The sequence below is a fragment of the Dendrobates tinctorius genome, unplaced genomic scaffold (genome assembly GCF_039654945.1).
Source record: "Dendrobates tinctorius isolate UK_male_01 unplaced genomic scaffold, ASM3965494v1 ptg000070l, whole genome shotgun sequence".
NCBI classification, from domain to species: Eukaryota; Metazoa; Chordata; class Amphibia; order Anura; family Dendrobatidae; genus Dendrobates; species Dendrobates tinctorius.
In genome coordinates this window covers 99,001,849-99,029,057 of record NW_027361738.1, presented here as the reverse complement: position 1 = coordinate 99,029,057, position 27,209 = coordinate 99,001,849, and the positions used below count along the sequence as shown (strand labels likewise).

Here is a 27,209-nt window from a genome sequence, read left to right as displayed (position 1 = left end):
GTATTTTTGGAGAGGTGTGTGGCAGTACCTCCATCAGCACAGAGTATTTCAGGAGAGGTGTGTGGCAGTGCCTCCATCAGCACAGAGTATTTCAGGAGAGGTGCTGGAGTTGGGCAGTGCCTATAGATGTGTATGTACATATATCCTCGCCTTCATCCCTCTTTCTTTGCCTTCATCTCCCTATCAGATGACGTGGAGGAGGATTTGCTCTCTGTTGACACCGCCAGGATTCCATCTTTCTTCATGGAAAATGAAGTTCAGACCGAAGGGAAAGCGATCGATCTGCAGCAGGCGACAGTGAGTGGCAGAAGGGCAGCAAACTGCAGGAATTAATATAAAGACATGGCGAGAAGTATTGAAATTGTTCCAGTAAATTATTGCACTTACGCATGTTTTGTTATACACATGATTATTTATTTTGTGTGTATTGGAAGAACACAAAAAAAAACTGTTAGTACCTTTCCAAAATTGTAACAAGTGTGGGCAATATGAAAATCACACCTGAAACCAGATATAAAGGGGAGAAGATAACTCAGTCTTTGCATTGTGTGTCTGCGTGTGCCACACTAAGCATGGAGAACAGAAAGAGGAGAAGAGAACTGTCTGAGAACTTGAGAACAAACATTGTTGAAAAATATCAACAATCTCAAGGCTACAAGTCCATCTCCAGAGATCTTGATGTTCCTTTGTCCACTTTGCACAACATAATCAAAAATTTATAACCCATGGCACTACAGTTAATCTCCCTGGATGTGCACGGCAGAGAAAACCTGATGAAAGGTCACAGCGCAGGATAGTCCAGATGGTGGATAAATCCCAATCAAGCTCCAAAGAATTTCGAGCTGTCCTGCAGTCTCAGGGTGCTTCATTGTCAGCGCAAACTATCCATCCCCATGTGAATGAAATGAAGCGTGAGGTATGTGAGTAGGTCAAAATCTTGGGAAAGCATCTTGTGGACAGATGAGACCAAGATTGAGTTTTTTGATAAAGCACATAATTTCAGTGTTTAACAAAAATGGAATGAGAAAAGAACACCCTACCTACAGTCTATTATGATGGAGGTTCAAAGGTGTTTTGAGGTTGTTTTGCTTCCTCTGGCACTGGGTGCCTTGACTGTGTGCAAGGCATCATGAAATCTGAAGATTAACAAAGGATTTTGGGTGGTAATGTAATGCCCAGTGTCAGAAAGCTGGGTTTGCTTCCTAGGTCATGTGTCTTCCAGCACGACAATGACCACAAACACACTTCAAGAAGCCCCCACAAATGGATGGAAGCAAAGCGCTGGAGAGTTCTGAAGTGACAGAAAATCCTAGTGATCACCTGCGGAGAAATCTTAAAATTTCTGTTAGGAGAAGATGCCTTCAAATATGAGAGACCTGGAGCAGTTTGTAAGAAGAGTCCAAAATTCCAGCTGTGAGGTTATAGGAAGCGATTGATTGCAGTTATTTATTCCAAAAGGGGTGCAGCCAAATATTAAGTTGAGATGGAGATGGACTTGTAACCTTGGGATTGTTGATATTTTTGTGGCTCTCAAGTCCTCAGACAGTTCTCTTTTCCTCTTTCTGTTCTCCATGCTTAGTGTCTCACACACAGACACACAATGCAAAGATTGAGTCAACTTATCCCCTTTTTCAGGTGTGATTTTCATATTGCCCACATCTGTTACTTGCCACAGGTGAGTGTGAACGAGCATCACATGCTTGAAACAAAGTTGTTTACCCATAATTTTAGAAAAGTGCTAACAATTTTTTTCCAGCCCATTTTTGTGGTTTTGCGTGAAATTCTGTCCCGTTTGCCTTTTTTTCCATCTGTGTTTTTTTTTTTTTTTGTGTTGTTACAATTAGAGTTGAGCGAATGTCGTCGGCTCCCTCTTTAATTGGCTATAGCGCTTTCCGAAGAAGCTGCAGCGGGAACCCGGATACCTGAAACGCTCCCGATAATCCGATGTACGGCGCTGCTGCATGTGTTGCGGCAGTGTGACAGTCACAGCACATGCGTGGAGAGCCTGTTTGTTGTGACTGTCACACAGCCGCGACACATGCAGCTGCGGCACCAGACACCTGATTAACGGGAGCGATCCAGGTATCCGGCAGCTTGTTCGGTAAGCTCTTCTCATCTCTACTTACAATGCACAAAGGAAATAAAAATGTGTAGAACAAAGCGTGTGGAATTGCAATAATTGTCTGGGAGAAATAGTTCATTTTCTGGATTAATTTCAAGGGTGCCAACACGGTCGTCCATGGCTGTAGGTGTATGCAGGGGATATCTGGTAAAGTGACCGCCAGTCCTGGGCTGCCTCCTTGAATACAGGTCAGAAGGGGATGTGGACCCCGAGTCCAGCGCAGACCCTGTCCGTGCGGGAAGTCACATAGCCATATACATATATACACTGCCATACCTTACTAAGCACGCCAACATGACCTACAAACAATGAGTGTGGAATGAGCCAGAATAGGACCATATAATATGTAGGTTATAGTGAGACCCTGAAACATATAGGAAAACAATAACATATAAGGCCAAAAAGGCAAAAGATATATGCAAATACCATGCCTGGAAAAGCTCACACATGGGAATGGGTCTGACTGCAGAGAAACCATCGGGCACGGGTAGTCCTAATAATGCAAGAAGGACGACCCAGATCCCGGAAAGGTAATGAGGAGAAAGTATTGTGAAGGTCTGGCAGAATCCTACCTCCTGACCCAGGCCGCAAGACAAAATGGCACGCCGGGATCAGGGGCAAAGCCCCATATATATACCTGCTCAGTATACCCCCACATATCAGAAGACCCCCTGCTGATCGCGGTCTCTGCTGCAGGATCTGAAGACGCTGCTCTTCGGTTCGTCTCTCTGCTGCTTCAGTGAAGAATGGAAAATCCAGAGCTTCACATTCACTAACACCAAGAAGCTGAAGTACGGCATTGTGCAGAAAAAGGTACGTACCCCCCGACCCCTCTATACCACCGCTATACACCCTGGGGTCCTCGCTGTGCCTGCAGTGTACTCCGGGGTCTCATAGCCGGTGGCTCTGGTTGTTAATGTGCTGGGGACACTACATTGTAAATCTCTGCATGTCTGGATGCAGCCATGTTTTTTCAACCCCTTTAAATTTGTAAAATCTCGCTTTCCATTTTTGCTTCTTCTAAATACGTCATTGGGATAGAAATCTCCGGCGTATTGTACCCTCACCAGTGGGAACAGTTACAGGTGTTCCCCCAAAATGATGAAAGGGGGGATTAAAAAATAAGAATCACCCCATATCGTATGATCAGCCGGTCCGCAGCACTGAACAGAATCATGTGACGGCTGCTCACTTCCCCTGATGCTGGACTGTGCTTTGCTTCTTCTAGGGTGGTCCCTGCGGGGTCCTGGCTGCCGTCCAGGCCTGTGTGCTGAAGCATCTGCTCTTCGGGAAGGAGTCTGACAACAGGTGAGATATGCGCCATGTAGTCGGACGGTGACACTCTGCATCCTCAGCACTGTCCGCTGGCCGTGAACCTCTGTGCGACCCTGGATTTGGGGGTTATTGGTTAGCAAGTATTTAATTGGGGGACGTCGGGCAATAGGATAAAGCACGGATTGTGATGATCAGCAGATAATGGGGCTGGCTGCCACGGCTCCTCACCTGCTGCTGCAACCGGACATTTATCATTTCTGTCTTAAAGCGATTGTCTCGTCCTATTAAATGGGTAAAATTACTTGTACATATAAAACAAGCAACTTTTTGAATTACCTGATATAAAAACCTAAAGAATGAAGGGATTTTTAAGTGGATTGCAAGTTGCTTAGGTTACTGGCCACCTCTGCAGTATCAGAGGTGTCTGGTTCCCTAGGCAAGGGACCAGGGCCTCGTATGCAGGACAGGTCACTGGACATTCCCCCCCCATGGTAGAGCACTCGGTCCTGACAGGCAGTGCGACCACAGTCTGATCTGTGATCTCTTCAGTACCGCACTCTGGTCACCACTACCAAAATGCTGAGAGGTTAAAAAAAAAGTGTTCGGCTCCTTAACCCCTTAGTGACTACGCCAATTTTTACATTTCTGGCCACTGTCACTTTATGAGGTTATAACTCTGGAACGCTTCCACGGATCCCGCTGATTCTGACATTGTTTTTTTTCGTGACATATTGTACTTCATGTATTAGGGACGGCGGAACGCACTAAATATTGAATAACAGAAAGTGCGTTCGCCGCCCGGGGTCCACCGTGCAGAGGTGTTAAACTGCTGCTATGTAATGGCAGACGCGCTATATGACGGTATAGCACACACGGGTTATACGTCACCCGATGTGCGCTGGCGAGCTCTGTTAACCTCACAGAGACGCATAAACATAAGTGCCGAGCCTGTTGACCTCACAGGTCTCAGTGGTGTGCGCACACAGTATACGGTCACAGGACTAGGCCCAAGACTCAGGGTCAATGTCCGTCTAGACCTACCGTGCTTGCCGCGTCGCTACTGCGGACGCCAATAAGTGCTGCTGACTGCAGCGCGGCGACCGACTCAGCCGCCACACGACAATGCCCAAGAGGGGGCGCACTGTCGGACGCTAGTGCTGTAAGATGTGAACTGTGGCCTGTAGCTTGCCACTGACTGGCGCTGACTCTATGACTAAGTCCCTATCCACACTCGTAATATCAGAGGGAGGGGATTTTAATGAGTCATTCGCAGGCACATGCATCCATCACCATTCACACAGATAGCAATTAGAGTCTATACTAGCGCATGGCTGAGTGGCCATGCGGGCCTATTATAGCCGTGCGCTTCCGGGACCTTCCAGATCTCTGAGATGGACCTATCAGATCAGGAGAAGGACCTGAGCACGTGACTCCCGATCTCCACTGGGAGATCGTCTCGTGAGCATGCCCAGTAGCGCGGTGAGAGGACGTAGCCTCTGGAGTGGCTTGCTGCAGAGCAGGCTGCGCTACCATTGCTGGTCCAGAGGTGGCAGCAACAACCAGACCCAGAGAGCTGGTCTGAGCAGGGCGTCTGGATCGCTGAGATTGCTGTGCAGGTCCCTGAAAGGTCGCAGGGGAATGGGAGACCGCTGGCTGCATGGCTCTGGATTCCTGCTGTGTAGCTGCAGGAACCCAACGCCTAACATCATGTTAATGGTAAAATTTCTTTGATATAACTTGTATTTATTTATGAAAAAAACTGAAATTTGGCAAAATTTGAAAATTTTGCAATTTTCAAACTTTAAATTTTTGTGCCCTTAAATCAGAGGTCACACAAAATAGTTAATAACATTTCCCACATGTCTACTTTACATCAGCACAATTTTGGAAACATAATTTTTTTTTGTTAGGACGTTATGGGTCAAAAGTTGACCAGCGATTTCTCATTTTTCCAACAAAATTTACAAAACCATTTTTTTAGGCACCACCTCACATTAGAAGTGAGTTTGGGGGGGTCAATATAACAGAAAATACCCCAAAGTGACGCCATTCTAAAAACGGCACCCCTCAAGGTGCAAAAGAAACACATTCAAGAAGTTTATTAACCCTTCAGGTGCTTCACGAGAACTAAAGCAATTTGGAAGGAAAAAATGAACATTTTACTTTTTTCACAAAAAATTTACTTTGGAACCAATTTTTTTTTTTATTTTCACAAGGGTATCAGGAGAAAATGGACCACAAAATTTGTTGTACAATTTCTCCTGAGTACACTGATACCCCGTATGTGGGGGAAAACCACTGCTTGGGTGCACGGCAGGGCTCGGAAGGGAGGGAGCACCATTTGACTTTTTGAACGCAAAATGGTCTGGAATCAATGGCGGGCACCATGTCGCGTTTGGAGACCCCTTGATGTACCTAAGCAGTGGAAACCCCCCAATTATAACTCCAAACCTAACACAGACCTGACTCCAACCCTAACCCCAACACACCCCTAACACTAATCCCTAACCTAACCATTACCCTAACGACAACTCTAACCCCAACACACCCCTAACACCAACCCTTGCCCCAACCCTAACCCTTGCCCCAACTTTAACCCTAGCCTCAACCCTAACCCTAGATCTAACCCTATCTCCAACCCAAACCCTATCTCCAACCCTAACCCTAGCTCTAACCCTAGCCTCAACCCTAACCCTAGATCTAAACCTATCTCCAACCCTAACGCTATCTCCAACCCTAACGCTAGCCCCTACCCTAACCCTAATGGAAAAATGGAAAAAAAATATATATTTTATTTTATTATTTTTACCTAATTAAAGGGGTGTTAAAGGGGGGTTTGATTTACTATTTTTTTTATTTTGATCACTGTGATAGACCCTATCACAGTGATCAAAATGAACTAATCTCCTATTGTTGCTGGGTGTCGGCCGGCAGATCTCGGTGGGCGCACTGCTCAGGCATCCAACATTTTTTTCCCTGAATAAGACGCTGGGGGACAGGACCGGGGAATGCAGGAGGTGCCGGACGTACCGGGGGGGCTCGGGGGACCCCATTTCTCCTCTGTGCTAGATCATTTCAGAGAAGAGAGAAATAAATGAGAAATCAGACTTTTTTTTGTGGTTGCCGTTATTCCGTGAATAATGGCGATCACAAAACTGGGGACGTTAAAAACCAACCTGAATCATGTTCTCTGGGGTCTCGGCTACCCCGGTAGCCGAGACCTCAGATTTTCCGACCCTGGGGGGGGCGCTATACACTTATTTCTCAGCGCCGTTAAAAAGTGGCGCTGAGTTCATAAGTCCCCTTAACTGCTGCCGTTAAAAGGCGTATCGGCGGTGGTTAAGGGGATGGAGAGGTTTTCTAGGGAGGGATTGTTGTAAAATAGCGAAAAAGATCTCTTACCTCCCCGAACCCCCAACACTCCAGCTCCACCGCTCCGATGCCGTCCTATCCGGAGACTCGCCTGACCGCTGCAGCCAATCATTGGGGGCTCCTTTCCTTTTGGCCACATGTACAGAAAAGTGAAAAACCACTCTGAGGGCTGAAATAACCTGATCCTCCCTCTTTCGTCCTTCGTTGCTACAAATCGGAATGAGACAAAATGTAATTTTCTCTTTTCCAGAAAGGTCCTTTTCTTTCTGTCGATCTTTTTATTAACTTTTATAGGAAAGATTTTTCAGCCATAAGATAATGTCAGTGAGGGACATGGAAAAATGTCCCGGTGACCCCGGGGTGAGGGGGCTTCACAGAGCTGTGAGCTGGTCGGGGGGCATTACATCCTATGTGAGAGTTGTAGTGAGGTAGAAGCCAAGTACTACAGCACCGTAATATCCGGACTGGTTCTGCACACAGTCGCATCATAAGGGATTAATACCTGCATTAATGTGCATTGCGCTCAACATGGGGCCGTGTCAGTGGGGGCACCGGAACACCCAGAATAGGAGAAAGCCAAAGAGGATCGGGTGGGGATCGGTGATGGCAGGACAGGTAATGGAGGACCAGAGATGACTTTCCGGTCGCTAATTTGCTGGATTTGTGCAAATGAAGTCAATAATAAAGCAAATTCTTTTAGAATTTTAAAGCGATATCTGTTTATTAAGAATCGGTTTGCTCATCTCTAGTTATAAATGAACCAGCGTGTACCCCGACCCGTGCCCCAGTGGTCGCTCGTCTCTCGTACCCAGGAACCCTGCCGATACCTGTACCCTGCTCGTCGTAGATTGACAGACTGTCGTGCAAGGACCCCAATACTCATCGGATTAAAGTCGGGCTGAACCAGACCGTTATCCAGTTTGTGTGCTTCCCTCCTGACTCTCCACTGCACAGAGGAGTCTGGCCGTGGCTTCCTCCCCTCTCCCCATGGATGACATAATCCGGAAAGCCTCCATATTAATAATCGTTAAGGCTATGTGCCCACATAGCGACTGTGAAGCAGAATAATCCTGAGCAGAATCGCACACCCTGCTCCCGGGAAAGCGCATGCGTTTTTTGACGCGCTTTTGTAAGCGTTTGTCAAGCGTTTTTGCCCATATAATTGATGGTATAATTAATGAACATGCTGCGTTTTTACTCGCTAAGCGTTTCCACAGCGGTTAAAAACGCACCATTGGCACAACATATGCGTTTTTCATTAAAAATCAATTGGATGCTTTTCTTAAGCGTTTCTGCAGCAGAATCGCTTGTCTAAAAGCGCTGCGGAAACGCTTAAAAAACGCTACGTGGGCACACAGCCTAAAGGATAAAGTTCCTGCCTTTTGTCTCCTGTACGGTGCAGCGTTCCTTGTATCTGGCTTCGCTCTACAGGAAGCATGACCTCTTATTGCACTATATACAATGTGTGACGGATATCGCGGCGGTCAGGGGTTATACAATATCTGGTCCCGACTTTACTTTTATTGCTGTATTATTAGACCTCACAGCGGGATACCCGTATAATGGGACGTTACTGTACAGTGGTATCGTGTGCACTGGGGGAGGACGGGAAGCGGGACGGGCACCATTATACCCATCGTCATTGATACCCTGTGCACTGGGGGAGGATGGGAAGCGGTACGGGCACCATTATACCCATAGTCACTGATATCCTGTGCAGCGGGGAAGGACGGGCAGCGGTACGGGCACCATTATACCCATAGTCACTGATATCCTGTGCAGCGGGGAAGGACGGGCAGCGGTACGGGCACCATTATACCCATAGTCACTGATATCTTGTGCGTCAGGGGACGAGGGGCAGCGGTACTGGCACCATTATATCCATAGTCACTAATATACTGTGCAGCGGGGGACGAGGGGCAGCGGTACGGGCACCATTATACCCATAGTCATTTTTTACTGGGCAGCGGGGGAGGATGGGCAGCGGTACGGGCACCATTATACCCATCGTCACTAATATCCTGTGCATCGGGGGACGAGGGGCAGTGGTACGGGCACCATTATACCCATCGGCACTAATATCCTGTGCAGCGGTGGAGGACGGGCAGCGGTACGGGCACCATTATACCCATCGTCATTGATATACTGTGGATCGGGGGAGGATGGGCAGCTGTACGGGCACCATTATACCCATCGTCATTGATATACTGTGGATCGGAGACGAGGCGCAGCGGTACGGGCACCATTATACCCATAGTCACTAATATCCTGTGCGTCGGGGGACGAGGGGCAGCAGTACGGGCACCATTATACCCATAGTCACTAATATCCTGTGCGTCGGGGGACGAGGGGCAGCGGTACGGGCACCATTATACCCATAGTCACTAATATCCTGTGCGTCTGTGGACGAGGGGCAGCGGTACGGGCACCATTATACCCATAGTCACTAATATCCTGTGCGTCTGGGGACGAGGGGCAGCGGTACGGGCAACATTATACCCATAATCACTAATATACTGTGCACTGGGGAACGAGGGGCAGCGGAACGGGCACCATTATACCCATAGTCACTGATATCCTGTGCAGCGGGGGAGGTCGGGCAGCGGTACGGGCACCATTATACCCATAGTCACTGATATCCTGTGCAGCGGGGGAGGACAGGCAGCGGTACGGGCACCATTATACCCATCGTCACTAATATCCTGTGCATCGGGGGACATGGGGCAGTGGTACGGGCACCATTATACCCATCGTCACTAATATCCTGTGCATCAGGGGACGAGGGGCAGCGGTACGGGCACCATAATACTCATCGTCATTGATATACTGGGCAGCGGTACGGACACCATTATACCCATCGTCATTGATATACTGTGCATCGGGGACGAGGGGCAGCGGTACGGGCACCATTATACCCATAGTCACTAATATCCTGTGCGTCGGGGGACGAGGGGCAGCGGTACGGGCCCCATTATACCCGTAGTCACTAATATCCTGTGCGTCTGGGGACGAGGGGCAGCGGTACGGGCACCATTATACCCATAGTCACTAATATACTGTGCACTGGGGGACGAGGGGCAGCGGTACGGGCACCATTATACCCATAGTCACTAATATCCTGTGCAGCGGGGGACGAGGGGCAGCGGTACGGGCACCATTATACCCATAGTCACTGATATCCTGTGCAGCGGGGGAGGACGGGCAGCGGTACGGGCACTATTATACCCATAGTCACTGATATCCTGTGCAGCGGGGGACGAGGGGCAGCGGTACAGGCACCATTATACCCATAGTCACTGATATCCTGTGCAGCGGGGGAGGACGGGCAGCGGTACGGGCACTATTATACCCATAGTCACTGATATCCTGTGCGTCGGGGGATGAGGGGCAGCGGTACGGGCACCATTATATCCATAGTCACTAATATCCTGTGCAGCGGGGGAGGACGGGCAGCGGTACGGGCACCATTATACCCATAGTCACTGATATCCTGTGCAGCGGGGGACGAGGGGCAGCGGTACGGGCACCATTATACCCATAGTCACTGATATCCTGTGCAGCGGGGGAGGACGGGCAGCGGTACGGGCACCATTATACCCATAGTCACTGATATCCTGTGCGTCGGGGGACGAGGGGCAGCGGTACGGGCACCATTATACCCATAGTCACTGATATCCTGTGCAGCGGGGGAGGACGGGCAGCGGTACGGGCACCATTATACCCATAGTCACTGATATCCTGTGCAGCGGGGGACGAGGGGCAGCGGTACGGGCACCATTATACCCATAGTCACTGATATCCTGTGCAGCGGGGGAGGACGGGCAGCGGTACGGGCACTATTATACCCATAGTCACTGATATCCTGTGCAGCGGGGGACGAGGGGCAGCGGTACAGGCACCATTATACCCATAGTCACTGATATCCTGTGCAGCGGGGGAGGACGGGCAGCGGTACGGGCACTATTATACCCATAGTCACTGATATCCTGTGCGTCGGGGGATGAGGGGCAGCGGTACGGGCACCATTATATCCATAGTCACTAATATCCTGTGCAGCGAGGGAGGACGGGCAGCGGTACGGGCACCATTATACCCATAGTCACTGATATCCTGTGCAGCGGGGGACGAGGGGCAGCGGTACGGGCACCATTATACCCATAGTCACTGATATCCTGTGCAGCGGGGGAGGACGGGCAGCGGTACGGGCACCATTCTACCCATAGTCACTGATATCCTGTGCGTCGGGGGAAGAGGGGCAGCGGTACGGACACCATTATATCCATAGTCACTAATATCCTGTGCAGCGGGGGAGGACGGGCAGCGGTACGGGCACCATTATACCCATAGTCACTGATATCCTGTGCAGCGGGGGACGAGGGGCAGCGGTACGGGCACCATTATACCCATAGTCACTAATATCCTGTGCGTCGGGGGACGAGGGGCAGCGGTACGGGCACCATTATACCCATAGTCACTAATATCCTGTGCAGCGGGGGAGGATGGGCAGCGGTACGGGCACCATTATACCCATAGTCACTGATATCCTGTGTGTCGGGGGACGAGGGGCAGCGGTACGGGCACCATTATATCCATAGTCACTAATATCCTGTGCAGCGGGGGAGGACGGGCAGCGGTACGGGCACCATTATACCCATAGTCACTAATATCCTGTGCAGCGGGGGAGGACGGGCAGCGGTACGGGCACCATTATACCCATAGTCACTGATATCCTGTGCAGCGGGGAAGGACGGGCAGCGGTACGGGCACCATTATACCCATAGTCACTGATATCCTGTGCGTCGGGGGACGAGGGGCAGCGGTACTGGCACCATTATATCCATAGTCACTAATATACTGTGCAGCGGGGGAGGACGGGCAGCGGTACGGGCACCATTATACCCATAGTCACTAATATCCTGTGCGTCGGGGGACGAGGGGCAGCGGTACGGGCAACATTATATCCATAGTCACTAATATCCTGTGCAGCGGGGGAGGACGGGCAGCGGTACGGGCACCATTATACCCATAGTCACTAATATCCTGTGCAGCGGGGGAGGACGGGCAGCGGTACGGGCACCATTATACCCATAGTCACTGATATCCTGTGCAGCGGGGAAGGACGGGCAGCGGTACGGGCACCATTATACCCATAGTCACTGATATCCTGTGCGTCGGGGGACGAGGGGCAGCGGTACTGGCACCATTATATCCATAGTCACTAATATACTGTGCAGCGGGGGAGGACGGGCAGCGGTACGGGCACCATTATACCCATAGTCACTAATATCCTGTGCGTCGGGGGACGAGGGGCAGCGGTACGGGCACCATTATACCCATAGTCACTAATATCCTGTGCGTCGGGGGACGAGGGGCAGCGGTACAGGCACCATTATACCCATAGTCACTAATATCCTGTGCAGCGGGGGAGGACGGGCAGCGGTACGGGCACCATTATACCCATAGTCACTGATATCCTGTGCGTCGGGGGACGAGGGGCAGCGGTACGGGCACCATTATACCCATAGTCACTAATATCCTGTGCGTCGGGGGACGAGAGGCAGCGGTATGGGCACCATTATACCCATAGTCACTAATATCCTGTGCGTCGGGGGACGAGGGGCAGCGGTACGGGCACCATTATACCCATAGTCACTAATATCCTGTGCGTCGGGGGACGAGGGGCAGCGGTACGGGCACCATTATACCCATAGTCACTGATATCCTGTGCGTCGGGGGACGAGGGGCAGCGGTACGTGCACCATTATATCCATAGTCACTAATATCCTGTGCAGAGGGGGAGGACGGGCAGCGGTACGGGCACCATTATACCCATAGTCACTGATATCCTGTGCAGCGGGGGAGGATGGGCAGCGGTACGGGCACCATTATACCCATAGTCACTTATATCCTGTGCGTCGGGGGATGAGGGGCAGTGGTACAGGCACCATTATACCCATAGTCACTAATATCCTGTGCGTCGGGGGACGAGGGGCAGCGGTACGGGCACCATTATACCCATAGTCACTAATATCCTGTGCGTCGGGGGACGAGGGGCAGCGGTAGAGGCACCATTATACCCATAGTCACTAATATCCTGTGCGTCGGGGGACGAGAGGCAGCGGTAGGGGCACCATTATACCCATAGTCACTAATATCCTGTGCAGCGGGGGAGGACGGGCAGCGGTACGGGCACCATTATACCCATAGTCACTGATATCCTGTGCGTCGGGGGACGAGGGGCAGCGGTACGGGCATTATTATACCCATAGTCACTAATATCCTGTGCGTCGGGGGACGAGAGGCAGCGGTAGGGGCACCATTATACCCATAGTCACTAATATCCTGTGCGTCGGGGGACGAGGGGCAGCGGTACAGGCACCATTATACCCATAGTCACTAATATCCTGTGCGTCGGGGGACGAGGGGCAGCGGTACGGGCACCATTATACCCATAGTCACTAATATCCTGTGCAGAGGGGGAGGACGGGCAGCGGTACGGGCACCATTATACTCATAGTCACTGATATCCTGTGCGTCGGGTGACGAGGGGCAGCGGTACGGGCACCATTATACCCATAGTCACTAATATCCTGTGCGTCGGGGGACGAGAGGCAGCGGTATGGGCACCATTATACCCATAGTCACTAATATCCTGTGCGTCGGGGGACGAGGGGCAGCGGTACGGGCACCATTATACCCATAGTCACTAATATCCTGTGCGTCAGGGGAGGACGGGCAGCGGTACGGGCACCATTATACCCATAGTCACTGATATCCTGTGCGTCGGGGGACGAGGGGCAGCGGTACGGGCACCATTATATCCATAGTCACTAATATCCTGTGCAGCGGGGGAGGACGGGCAGCGGTACGGGCACCATTATACCCATAGTCACTGATATCCTGTGCAGCGGGGGAGGATGGGCAGCGGTACGGGCACCATTATACCCATAGTCACTTATATCCTGTGCAGCGGGGGACGAGGGGCAGCGGTACGGGCACCATTATACCCATAGTCTCTGATATCCTGTGCAGCGGAGGAGGACGGGCAGCGGTACGGGAACCATTATACCCATAGTCACTAATATCCTGTGCGTCGGGGGACGAGGGGCAGCGGTACGGGCACCATTATACCCATAGTCACTAATATACTGTGCACTGGGGGACGAGGGGCAGCGGTACGGGCACCATTATACCCATAGTCACTGATATCCTGTGCGTCGGGGGACGAGGGGCAGCGGTACGTGCACCATTATATCCATAGTCACTAATATCCTGTGCAGAGGGGGAGGACGGGCAGCGGTACGGGCACCATTATACCCATAGTCACTGATATCCTGTGCAGCGGGGGAGGATGGGCAGCGGTACGGGCACCATTATACTCATAGTCACTTATATCCTGTGCATCGGGGGACGAGGGGCAGCGGTACAGGCACCATTATACCCATAGTCACTAATATCCTGTGCGTCGGGGGACGAGGGGCAGCGGTACGGGCACCATTATACCCATAGTCACTAATATCCTGTGCGTCGGGGGACGAGGGGCAGCGGTACAGGCACCATTATACCCATAGTCACTAATATCCTGTGCGTCGGGGGACGAGAGGCAGCGGTAGGGGCACCATTATACCCATAGTCACTAATATCCTGTGCAGCGGGGGAGGACGGGCAGCGGTACGGGCACCATTATACCCATAGTCACTGATATCCTGTGCGTCGAGGGACAAGGGGCAGCGGTACGGGCATTATTATACCCATAGTCACTAATATCCTGTGCGTCGGGGGACGAGAGGCAGCGGTAGGGGCACCATTATACCCATAGTCACTAATATCCTGTGCGTCGAGGGACGAGGGGCAGCGGTACAGGCACCATTATACCCATAGTCACTAATATCTTGTGCGTCGGGGGACGAGGGGCAGCGGTACAGGCACCATTATACCCATAGTCACTAATATCCTCTGCGTCGGGGGACGAGGGGCAGCGGTACGGGCACCATTATACCCATAGTCACTAATATCCTGTGCAGCGGGGGAGGACGGGCAGCGGTACGGGCACCATTATACCTATAGTCACTGATATCCTGTGCGTCGGGTGACGAGGGGCAGCGGTACGGGCACCATTATACCCATAGTCACTAATATCCTGTGCGTCGGGGGACGAGAGGCAGCGGTATGGGCACCATTATACCCATAGTCACTAATATCCTGTGTGTCGGGGGACGAGGGGCAGCGGTACGGGCACCATTATACCCATAGTCACTAATATCCTGTGCGTCGAGGGACGAGGGGCAGCGGTACGGGCATCATTATACCCATAGTCACTGATATCCTGTGCGTCGGGGGACGAGGGGCAGCGGTACGGGCACCATTATATCCATAGTCACTAATATCCTGTGCAGCGGGGGAGGACGTGCAGCGGTACGGACACCATTATACCCATAGTCACTGATATCCTGTGCAGCGGGGGAGGATGGGCAGCAGTACGGGCACCATTATACCCATAGTCACTTATATCTTGTGCAGCGGGGGACGAGGGGCAGCGGTACGGGCACCATTATACCCATAGTCACTGATATCCTGTGCAGCGGAGGAGGACGGGCAGCGGTACGGGCACCATTATACCCATAGTCACTAATATCCTGTGCGTCGGGGGACGAGGGGCAGCGGTACGGGCACCATTATACCCATAGTCACTAATATACTGTGCACTGGGGGACGAGGGGCAGCGGTACGGGCACATTATACCCATAGTCACTGATATCCTGTGCAGCGGGGGAGGACGGGCAGCGGTACGGGCACCATTATACCCATCGTCATTGATGGTTTTTTTCTTTTTTGTCATTTCTGTTTCCAGCCGGATTCTGCAGCCTTCGGACGCGGTCAGGACGAGCTGCCTGTATAAAGCCCTCGCTGATGTCCTGTGGCGTGCCGGAGATGGCAAGGAAGCCGTGGTCACATTGTGAGTAGATACGTGCATAATGAGACGGGTGATAATTCTGTCTTGTCCGTCACATGGAGAACGGAGAAGACGATCGGAGGCTTCCTATATGGCTGCATTGATGTGGATGGAAATGATCCCTTACACAGTGCCTATTGAACACTATGAGGTCCGTGTAATGGAGGTGCTTAGGGTTAACCCTTTAATACCCACCTGCCATAAATGTACTGTAGTCGGCCATGTCCTTAGACTCGTGCCAATGCATATTTATGACCTGAGCGATCAGAGAGCTGATTGTTGGGCGCCCAGACCCGGAGACGTCGGACGTAGTTTTCATCACTCGGTCTTCGCTGTTCTTCTATACATGGTGCAGAATACAATAAAGGAAGCGCCGGGGTCACGTAACCGCCGGGTTTCTGGTAGTGAGAGAATGATGCTGGGTTTACCTAGACCTCAAGAAGAAACGGACAAGGTGAAAGTTTAAAAATCTACATTGTATGACAATTTCCTTGCTGAAGAAGCCCACAGCATCTGTATAAGACATCCCATGTGGACTTCCAGATTATAGGATGCCGGATTAGAGGGCTGGTAGTAGAATGATGCATCTTGTTCACATCTTGCAGGTCGTCTGGAAGGCAGCAGTTCACTCCAGCCGGAAGATATAGAGCTGATGGGATCCTAGAAAGTGTAAGTCACTGAACTGGCGTGTGCAGTGGAGCACGTACGTGATGCATGATCACTGGATGTCAATGCGGGGTCTCTGGGGGGATGCCATGTGTAGGAGATGGGGCATAGGCACTGGGGAGGTGATCGATAGCTATATCTCACATTTTATCTAGCACTAGGCGGCTGCAGGGGCGACCTAGTCTGTGACATCTGAGGTATGGATGTGTAGTGTGCAGGTCGCTGCCATAGTGAGATATAGTACATCACCAGGAAATTAGAATAACAGCTCATCATTATGCCTCCGCTTATAGAGTTAATGCAGGATTATTACCTTCTAACATCTGATTAAGGCATTAATTCCATTGTATTCCTTTATAGGTTTCCTATAAAATCTACTATATTGACATAAATGTAAAATCTAAAATTCTGCCTTCATGCAGCCGCCACTAGGGGGAGCTCAGGAGTTTTCTGTATACACTGTTCTCATTGAGTTCAATGTATAAACTGTATTCGATGAGCTCCCTCTAGTGTTGGCTGCCGGCAGACAGAATGTTATTCTTCAGCATGAGAACTGTGCAGGAATTTGGAGCTCTGGCCGGCGTAAAGATAAATTACTAAATTAATTATTGAATTTTGAATCTGTTTAGTAATTAGCCCTTTTTTTTCTAAAATAATAAAATTTAAAGAGGATTTGTCGCTTTCTCCAGTGAGTTAAATACGTAGTTAATTCCCTTGATTCTGCAGCTCTTTTCCTTTTTGCGCTGCGTCGCTGTATTGCAGAAAAATTCACGTTTGTTTCTTCTGGAGAGCAGTATGTGAAATCTCTGCTTATGGTACAACTGGGCATTTCTTCAGAGTCTTCTCTGGGGGTGTGTTCTTTCACCCTGCAGCGATTGGAGCAGGTTCTGATTGCTGCTATTAGAAGCAGATGCTGGCTGTATAACACAGGCATCATCTCCTGCTCCAGCTCCATCAGCCCTTACCAACCTATGATGAAAATCTAGCAGTTAAATAGAAAAAACCCTAAAACCTGGGAGGTGTCCACATCCTGTAACATTTGGGGTGGAATTACCCTTTAAATACGAATATCCTCTCCTGCGCCCAGTCGCGGGGGACAGAGACTCTACATATTGGACGGGAAGCTCCTCCGGGCACTGGACCAACATTGCTTTGTTCACCCCGGTGTAAAACTTGCAGGAGGTCGGCAAAACAATGGAGCGAGCCAACGAGAAGAATATTTATTAACCAGGTCGGAGCGGCGCTGCCCTGCGGCTCCTCGCAAGATTTGGAATGTTCTCCTACATCTCATGGACAGAAGTTCACAATGGAAAACTACAAGGGACTGTACTGGTTGTGGCCGCGGGGGTCTTATATCAATTATCCGTAATCCAATGTTCTACCAGTGTCCTGGGAAGATACATCACAGAACACGTGACAGAGCAGCTTAAAGGGGCACGAGAGATCCAGAAAGGAATATTCCCTACAGTACTGTGCGAGGCCCGCTGCAATGGTCCTGGGGGAGGAGTCTGACACAGGGAATGTCTATGGTGTTCAAGAATCCCTGTGTCAGGCTCCGCCCCGCAGACTCCACCATAGTGACCGTACCAGAAGAACAGTGAGTGCAGCTCTGGGGTATAATACAGGATGTAACTCAGGATCAGTAATGTAATGTGTGTACACAGTGACTGCACCAGCAGAATAGTGAGTGCAGCTCTGGGGTATAATACAGGATGTAACTCAGGATCAGTAATGTAATGTATGTACACAGTGACTGCACCAGCAGAATAGTGAGTGCAGCTCTGGAGTATAATACAGGATGTAACTCAGGATGAGTAATGTAGTGTATGAACACAGTGACTGCACCAGCAGAATAGTGATTGCAGCTCTGGGGTATAATACAGGATGTAACCCAGGATCAGTAATGTAATGTATGTACACAGTGACTACCAGCAGAATAGTGAGTGCAGCTCTGGGGTATAATACAGGATGTATCTCAGGATCAGTAATGTAATGTATGTACACAGTGACTGCACCAGCAGAATAGTGAGTGCAGCTCTGGAGTAAAATACAGGATGTAACTCAGGATGAGTAATGTAATGTATGTACACAGTGACTGCACCAGCAGAATAGTGAGTGCAGCTCTGGGGTATAATACAGGATGTAACTCAGGATCAGTAATGTAATGTGTGTACACTGACTGCACCAGCAGAATAGTGAGTGCAGCTCTGGGGTATAATACAGGATGTAACTCAGGATTAGTAATGTAATGTATGTACACAGTGACTGCACCAGCAGAATAGTGAGTGCAGCTCTGGGGTATAATACAGGATGTAACTCAGGATCAGTAATGTATGTACACAGTGACTGCACCAGCAGAATAGTGAGTGCAGCTCTGGAGTATAATACAGAATGTAACTCAGGATCAGTAATGTAATGTATGTACACAGTGACTGCACCAGCAGAACAGTGAGCGCAGCTCTGGAGTATAATACAGGATGTAACTCAGGATTAGTAATGTAATGTATGTACACAGTGACTGCACCAGCAGAACAGTGAGTGCAGCTCTGGAGTATAATACAGGATCGGTAATGTAATGTATGTACACAGTGACTGCACCAGCAGAATAGTGAGTGCAGCTCTTGAGTATAATACAGGAGGTAACTCAGGATCAGTAATGTAATGTATGTACACAGTGACTGCACCAGCAGAATAGTGAGTGCAGCTCTGGAGTATAATACAGGAGGTAACTCAGGATCAGTAATGTAATGTATGTACACAGTGACTGCACCAGCAGAATAGTGAGTGCAGCTCTGGAGTATAATACAGGATGTAACTCAGGATCAGTATTGTGATGTATGTACACAGTGACTGCACCAGCAGAATAGTGAGTGCAGCTCTGGAGTATAATACAGGATGTAACTCAGGATCAGTAATGTAATGTATGTACACAGTGACTGCACCAGCAGAATAGTGAGTGCAGCTCTGGAGTATAATACAGGATGTAACTCAGGATCAGTAATGTAATGTATGTACACAGTGACTGCACCAGCAGAATAGTGAGTGCAGCTCTGGAGTATAATACAGGATGTAACTCAGGATCAGAAATGTAATGTATGTACGCAGTGACTGCACCAGCAGAATAGTGAGTGCAGCTCTAGAGTATAATACAGGATGTAACTCAGGATCAGTAATGTAATGTACAGTATGTACACAGTGACTGCACCAGCAGAATAGTGAGTGCAGCTCTAGAGTATAATACAGGATGTAACTCAGGATCAGTAATGTAATGTATGTACACAGTGACTGCACCAGCAGAATAGTGAGTGCAGCTCTGGGATATAATACAGGATGTAACTCAGGATCAGTAATGTAATGTATGTGCACAGTGACTGCACCAGCAGAATAGTGAGTGCAGCTCTGGAGTATAATACAGGATGTAACTCAGGATCAGTAATGTAATATATGTACACAGTGACTGCACCAGTAGAATAGTGAGTGCAGCTCTGGAGTATAATACAGGATGTAACCCAGGATCAGTAATGTAATGTATGTACACAGTGACAGCACCAGCAGAATAGTGAGTGCAGCTCTGGAGTATAATACAGGATGTAACCCAGGATTAGTAATGTAATGTATGTATACAGTGACTGCACCAGCAGAATAGTGAGTGCAGCTCTGGAGTATAATACAGGATGTAACCCAGGATCAGTAATGTAATGTATGTACACAGTGACTGCACCAGCAGAATTGTGAGTGCAGCTCTGGAGTATAATACAGGATGTAACTCAAGATCAGTAATGTCATGTATGTGCACAGTGACTGCACCAGCAGAATAGTGAGTGCTGCTCTGGAGTACAATACAGGATGTAACCCAGGATCAGTAATGTAATGTATGTACACAGTGACTGCACCAGCAGAATAGTGAGTGCAGCTCTGGAGTATAATACAGGATGTAACCCAGGATTAGTAATGTAATGTATGTATACAGTTACTGCACCAGCAGAATAGTGAGTGCAGCTCTGGAGTATAATACAGGATGTAACCCAGGATCAGTAATGTAATGTATGTACACAGTGACTGCACCAGCAGAATAGTGAGTGCAGATCTGGGGTATAATACAGGATGTAACTCAGTATCAGTAATGTAATGTGTGTACACAGTGACTGCACCAGCAGAATAGTGAGTGCAGCTCTGGAGTATAATACAGGATGTAACCCATGATCAGTAATGTAATCTATGTACACAGTGACTGCACCAGCAGAATAGTGAGTGCAGCTCTGGAGTATAATACAGGATGTAACTCAGGAACAGTAATGTAATGTATGTACACAGTGACTGCACCAGCAGAATAGTGAGTGCAGCTCTGGAGTATAATACAGGATGTAACCCAGGATCAGTAATGTAATGTATGAACACAGTGATTGCACCAGCAGAATAGTGATTGCAGCTCTGGGGTATAATACAGGATGTAACCCAGGATCAGTAATGTAATGTATGTACACAGTGACTGCACCAGCAGAATAGTGAGTGCAGCTCTGGGGTATAATACAGGATGTAACTCAGGATCAGTAATGTAATGTATGTACACAGTGACTGCACCAGCAGAATAGTGAGTGCAGCTCTGAAGTATAATACAGGATGTAACTCAGGATCAGTAATGTAATGTATGTACACAGTGACTGCACCAGCAGAATAGTGAGTGCAGCTCTGGAGTATAATACAGGATGTAACCCAGGATCAGTAATGTAGTGTATGAACACAGTGACTGCACCAGCAGAATAGTGATTGCAGCTCTGGGGTATAATACAGGATGTAACCCAGGATCAGTAATGTAATGTATGTACACAGTGACTGCACCAGCAGAATAGTGAGTGCAGCTCTGGAGTATAATACAGGATGTAACTCAGGATCAGTAATGTAATGTATGTACACAGTGACTGCACCAGGAGAATAGTGAGTACAGCTCTGGAGTATAATACAGGATGTAACTCAGGATCAGTAATGTAATGTATGTACACAGTGACTGCACCAGCAGAATAGTGAGTGCAGCTCTGGAGTATAATACAGGATGTAACCCAGGATCAGTAATGTAATATATGAACACAGTGACTGCACCAGCAGAATAGTGAGTGCAGCTCTGAAGTATAATACAGGATGTAACTTAGGATCAGTAATGTAATGTATGTACACAGTGACTGCACCAGCAGAATAGTGAGTGCAGCTCTGGAGTATAATACAGGATGTAACTCAGGATCAGTAATGTAATGTATGTACACAGTGACTGAACCAGCAGAATAGTGAGTGCAGCTCTGGAGTATAATACAGGATGTAACCCAGGATCAGTAATGTAATATATGAACACAGTGACTGCACCAGCAGAATAGTGCGTGCAGCTCTGGAGTATAATACAGGATGTAACCCAGGATCAGTAATGTAGTGTATGAACACAGTGACTGCACCAGCAGAATAGTGATTGCAGCTCTGGGGTATAATACAGGATGTAACCCAGGATCAGTAATGTAATGTATGTACACAGTGACTGCACCAGCAGAATAGTGAGTGCAGCTCTGAAGTATAATACAGGATGTAACTCAGGATCAGTAATGTAATGTATGAACACAGTGACTGCACCAGCAGAATAGTGATTGCAGCTCTGGAATATAATACAGGAGGTAACTTAGGATCAGTAATGTAATGTATGTACACAGTGACTGAACCAGCAGAATAGTGAGTGCAACTCTGGGGTATTGTGAGTATCAGGTAATTAAATATGTACCGGTCGGTAGATGAGATTGTTGATCTTATTATCTGCTCTTCCTTGCCTGTTGCACGTTACATGTGTTGTGCCGTCACGTGTGACCCGTATTAATGCGAATTCTCATTTTCCTGCAGCTCATCCTGTACAAGTTCAGAAAATACGAGGATCTTGTGACCTTCCTGCAGCAGAACATTAATCAGGTGAATTACTCCGCCGCGTTACATTATGGACCTATTAGTGTCATCTGTGAATGGATGTTCCCTCGTGAGTTAATCAGAAATTACTCGGGGTCTTGGGTCACTGCAAAGGCGGAATAAATATGATAATATCCGGCTGGTGAACGCTCTGAGAAGGAAGGAACGGAGAATCTTCATGACATCAAGGCCTTTATGGTAATCGGCGCGTTTCACGTCTCCTCCCTGACTACTGTGAGTAGGTGACATAACCCAGCCGCTGACGAACCGCCAACCTTTATCTTCAGTGTGAAAAGCTTTGCAGACTGTTATTAGCAAATAACACCAGGTTTAGTGTACACAGCTCCTGTGCTTATCTATGTGTCTCTATGTAACCTGCAGCTATGGGTTAAAGGGGTATTCCTGTAACAATAACTTACCACTTATCTTGAGGAATCCATAAATACGAGATAAGTGGGGGTCTGACGACTAAAGGCCCCGTCACAGATAAAGATGCACCAGCGATCCCGACAACGATACGACCTTGTTAGGATCGCTGGTGCATCGCTACATGATCACTGGTGAGCTGTCAAACAGGCAGCTTCACCAGCGATCAGCACCAGCGAGGACGCTGGTCTCTAAGGTAAATATCGGGTTACTATGCGGCGCGCGTCACTTAGTTACCCGATGTGTACCTTAGAAACCTGCGTGCTCGCGCCGGGAGCTGCCGACACGCTGGTCTCTAAGGTACACATCGGGTAACTAAGCGCCGCGCGCCGCTTAGTAACCTGATATTTACCTTAGAGACCAGCTCCCAGCGCCTGCTTAGAGCGCTGGGAGCCTCGCTGATCGTTGGCTCCCGCTGCCACACACAGCGATGCGTGCTGGCCAGCAGGAGACCACCGATCAAAAAATGGCCCAGGCCGATCGAGCACGATCAGTGATACCCGGCAGGGGGGCCGGTGGTCGCTGATCCCCGTCACACACAGAGGTCTCGCTGTCAAGATCGCTGTGGCGTCACAAAATCGCGATCTCGCTAGCGAGATCGCTGTGTGTGACGGGGTCTTTAGACCTCACCGATCACTTTAATGGGGAACTTGGGTCAATGTTTAGTTAAGATGGAAGTCGAGGATGCGCACCATTTTCTGTGAGGCAGGTGAGATAGCTGAACTCTGTACTCATGCTCGACCTCCGCTTTATGCGATTGGGGGGTCTTCTGTTCTACCAGCAATCGAGTAATTATCAGACTTATCAAGGAGGGGGGATAGTTTCCTACTATCATAATACCTGATTATGGTGTGCGTACACATCGCACATCTAATATGTATGCAGATATCGGTGGTGAAGAAGGAGCAGACATGTTGTATTTCAGCATGCCCGATCCTTACTCTCCTTTTGTCTACAGCTGCTTATTTTCCTCTCCCTGTTAAAAAATAAAAAAACATGCACACAAGCCATTTCTCATCCTGCTCTACTCTCCACAGTTTGAGCGCGGCCCCTTCGGATGTATCTTGCTGACTGTCTCCGTCATCCTCTCCAGAACAGTGGAACAGTGAGTATATATAATGTATACTGTGTGTGTAATATCGGTGCTGTGATCTGCCGTCTCCATAGACGGGGTGCACAATCCGACGGCGCCCGTTCTCCACACCCTCACCCAGCTGGCGAGGTTTCGCCTATTGGGTGAGCAGATTATTGCTGGTTCAGCTTTACACCTTACATTACAGCTAGATATCCTCTATGGCGAACATCCGCCTCCTTCTTGCAGCTGTCGCTTTGTGTCTCTGGTAACTTTTTTTTTACTATTCTGTGAGGTCTCGTTTTATTGTAAGATCTATTTTTTATTGATAATGTTTTGGAATACGCAGAAGATTTTAATTGCTTTTTTTTAATTAAATTTTGCCCTCTTTACATGGGAGTTCCAGCAGTCCTAGTGTTTGGATGTTTTAGGGTTCAACATTTGGATTAAATAATTTTACATTTAACCAGACTATAACATAAGCTGCAATACCGAACATTTTTGTTTTTATTTAATTCCATATTTTTAACTAGGGGAAAAGGGGTGATTCCTAATTTTATGCTTTTTGGTAAAAATCTTAAAAATGATTAAATATATTTTTCAAAATTTTTATTTATTTTTTTTTGCATATTTAACCTTATTTCTTTACTCCTGCATATTCTTATTTATTATTATTCTGCATAGATATGGGGACTTGAACCTGCGATCTTTCGATTGCTTATAAATCTACGGTTCAGTGTCTCCTATGAAACCCGGACTGTGAGTGCCCTGACGGTGTGCACCCCTTTAAACTGTTGTGATTGGCTCCAGCGTCATTAGTTACCCCCAGGTGCCGGCTGTATGGATCTGACTCAGCTCCTGGATTTGCTCCATACAGTGATGGTGCACGTCCACCGTACACGTACAGTGTGCATAACCAGAGGGTTAAAGGGTGTTTCCAGGTCACTTTATGAGCTCTGAGGGTCTGAAGTCTGAACTCCCCCTAATCCTGAGACTGAAGGGGATACTATGCTGGGGCAGCTGCCACCTCCTGGATCTGCAGGGAATTGCAGTACAGCATCAGGCCGCACTGGGAGTCCGTGACGAGCGGGTGACCAGCGTGACACAGAAACGGACCCTACTGACCGTAATGTGACTTGGAAGGTAATTGCCCCTGTAACTGCGGAGCCGTCCCGACGCTCTGGTGCATTTGGCACGGTGGTGTTTGTGATCATACAAGTCAGAGAGTTCAATGATCCCCTCCATTTGACCCCTGGAGAGCCAGGTATCCGGGGAGTCTCTGCCACGACCATTGTGCAGCCGGACCAGTTTACATTACTGACATACTTCTGGCAGAACATGAAAAGTCAGAGAAGGACATTTGGATTTTGCCCGGATTTCTCATTTTTCCACTGGTCAGGGAGGTCTCGGCTGTTTATCGCATCGCCTGCCAGCTCCTAATCAGCAGCATTAACTTTTACAATCTTACTGGAAGCCTGCGGGCGATGAGAAGTAGCTGTTATCAGTCACCACTCGGCCCAACTAGGGGGAAGCTGTCACGCTCACTCCCGGAGTTACACTGACCATCAACTGCCAGAGACGCGTAGGTGTGTCAGGGACCCCGGACTGTCCCCAGATCCCCATAGAAGCCACTGACACTCCCTATGAAGGGAATAGGAACTAAGCTGCAGTCCCCGAGAACTGGCACTACACCATGCATAGAGCTGACCTGTGCCCGCTCCGTGCACTGCGTACATCCAACCCACTGATCATTGCGGGACTGCCAGATGCCGGACCCCACTGATCTAAAATTAACCCACTGTTTGTCCTCACTTGTGATCCAGTAACCCAAGTCTGTCAATTAACTGCAATTGGTTGGCATGTGGGCACAACTTTCTCTCAAGCATTGTATAAAACTCTAGAGCTGCAATCACTATTTTGCTGTGTACATAAATTACGTTACTGATCCTAAGTTACATCCTGTATTATACTCCAGAGCTGCACTCACTATTCTGCTGGTGCAGTCACTGTGTACATACATTACATTACCGATCCTGGGTTACCTCCTGTATTATACCTCAGAGCTGCACTCACTATTCTGCTGGTGCAGTCACTGTGTACATACATTACATTACTGATCCTGAGTTATATCCTGTATTATACCCCTGAGCTGCACTCACTATTCTGCTGGTGCAGTCACTGTGGACAGACATTACTGATCCTGAGTTACATCCTGTATTATACCCCAGAGCTGCACTCACTATTCTGCTGGTGCAGTCACTGTGTACATACATTACTGATCCTGAGTTACATCCTGTATTATACCCCAGAGCTGCACTCACTATTCTGCTGGTGCAGTCACTGTGTACATACATTACATTACTGATCCTGAGTTACATCCTGTATTATACCTCAGAGCTGTACTCACTATTCTGCTGGTGCAGTCACTGTGTACATACATTACATTACTGATCCTGAGTTACATCCTGTATTATACACCAGAGCTGCACTCACTATTCTGCTGGTGCAGTCACTGTATACATACATTACTGATCCTTAGTTACCTCCTGTATTATACCCCAGAGCTGCACTCACTATTCTGCTGGTGCAGTCACTGTGTACATACATTACATTACTGATCCTGAGTTACATCCTGTATTATACTCCAGAGCTGCACTCACTATTCTGCTGGTGCAGTCACTGTGTACATACATTACATTACTGATCCTGAGTTACATCCTGTATTATACCCCTGAGCTGCACTCACTATTCTGCTGGTGCAGTCACTGTGGACAGACATTACATTACTGATCCTGAGTTACATCCTGTATTATACTCTGGAGCTGCACTCACTATTCTGCTGGTGCAGTCACTGTGTACATACATTACTGATCCTGAGTTACATCCTGTATTATACCCCAGAGCTGCACTCACTATTCTGCTGGTGCAGTCACTGTATACATACATTACATTACTGATCCTGAGTTACCTCCTGTATTATACCCCAGAGCTGCACTCACTATTCTGCTGGTGCAGTCACTGTGTACATGCATTACATTACTGATCCTGAGTTACATCCTGTATTATACCCCAGAGCTGCACTCACTATTCTGCTGGTGCAGTCACTGTATACATACATTACATTACTGATCCTGAGTTACATCCTGTATTATACTCTAGAGCTGCACTCACTATTCTGCTGGTGCAGTCACTGTGTACATACTGTACATTACATTACTGATCCTGAGTTACATCCTGTATTATACTCTAGAGCTGCACTCACTATTCTGCTGGTGCAGTCACTGCGTACATACATTTCTGATCCTGAGTTACATCCTGTATTATACTCCAGAGCTGCATTCACTATTCTGCTGGTGCAGTCACTGTGGACAGACATTACATTACTGATC

At 48.6% G+C, this 27,209-nt stretch overlaps 1 protein-coding gene across 2 annotated transcripts in view; it reads left to right on the top strand.

The window, feature by feature from the left end:
• The window catches only part of MINDY4 (MINDY lysine 48 deubiquitinase 4), a 109,446-nt gene that overhangs the window by 36,913 nt on the left and 45,324 nt on the right, over positions 1 to 27,209 (top strand). For both annotated transcript variants that reach the window (XM_073582202.1, XM_073582203.1), the window contains exons 7-13: positions 188 to 297; positions 2,819 to 2,935; positions 3,351 to 3,430; positions 15,621 to 15,725; positions 16,328 to 16,391; positions 22,263 to 22,328; positions 23,786 to 23,853. In XM_073582202.1, the coding sequence (XP_073438303.1) occupies positions 188 to 297; positions 2,819 to 2,935; positions 3,351 to 3,430; positions 15,621 to 15,725; positions 16,328 to 16,391; positions 22,263 to 22,328; positions 23,786 to 23,853 (610 nt within the window). The remainder of the gene's footprint in view (positions 1 to 187; positions 298 to 2,818; positions 2,936 to 3,350; positions 3,431 to 15,620; positions 15,726 to 16,327; positions 16,392 to 22,262; positions 22,329 to 23,785; positions 23,854 to 27,209) is intronic.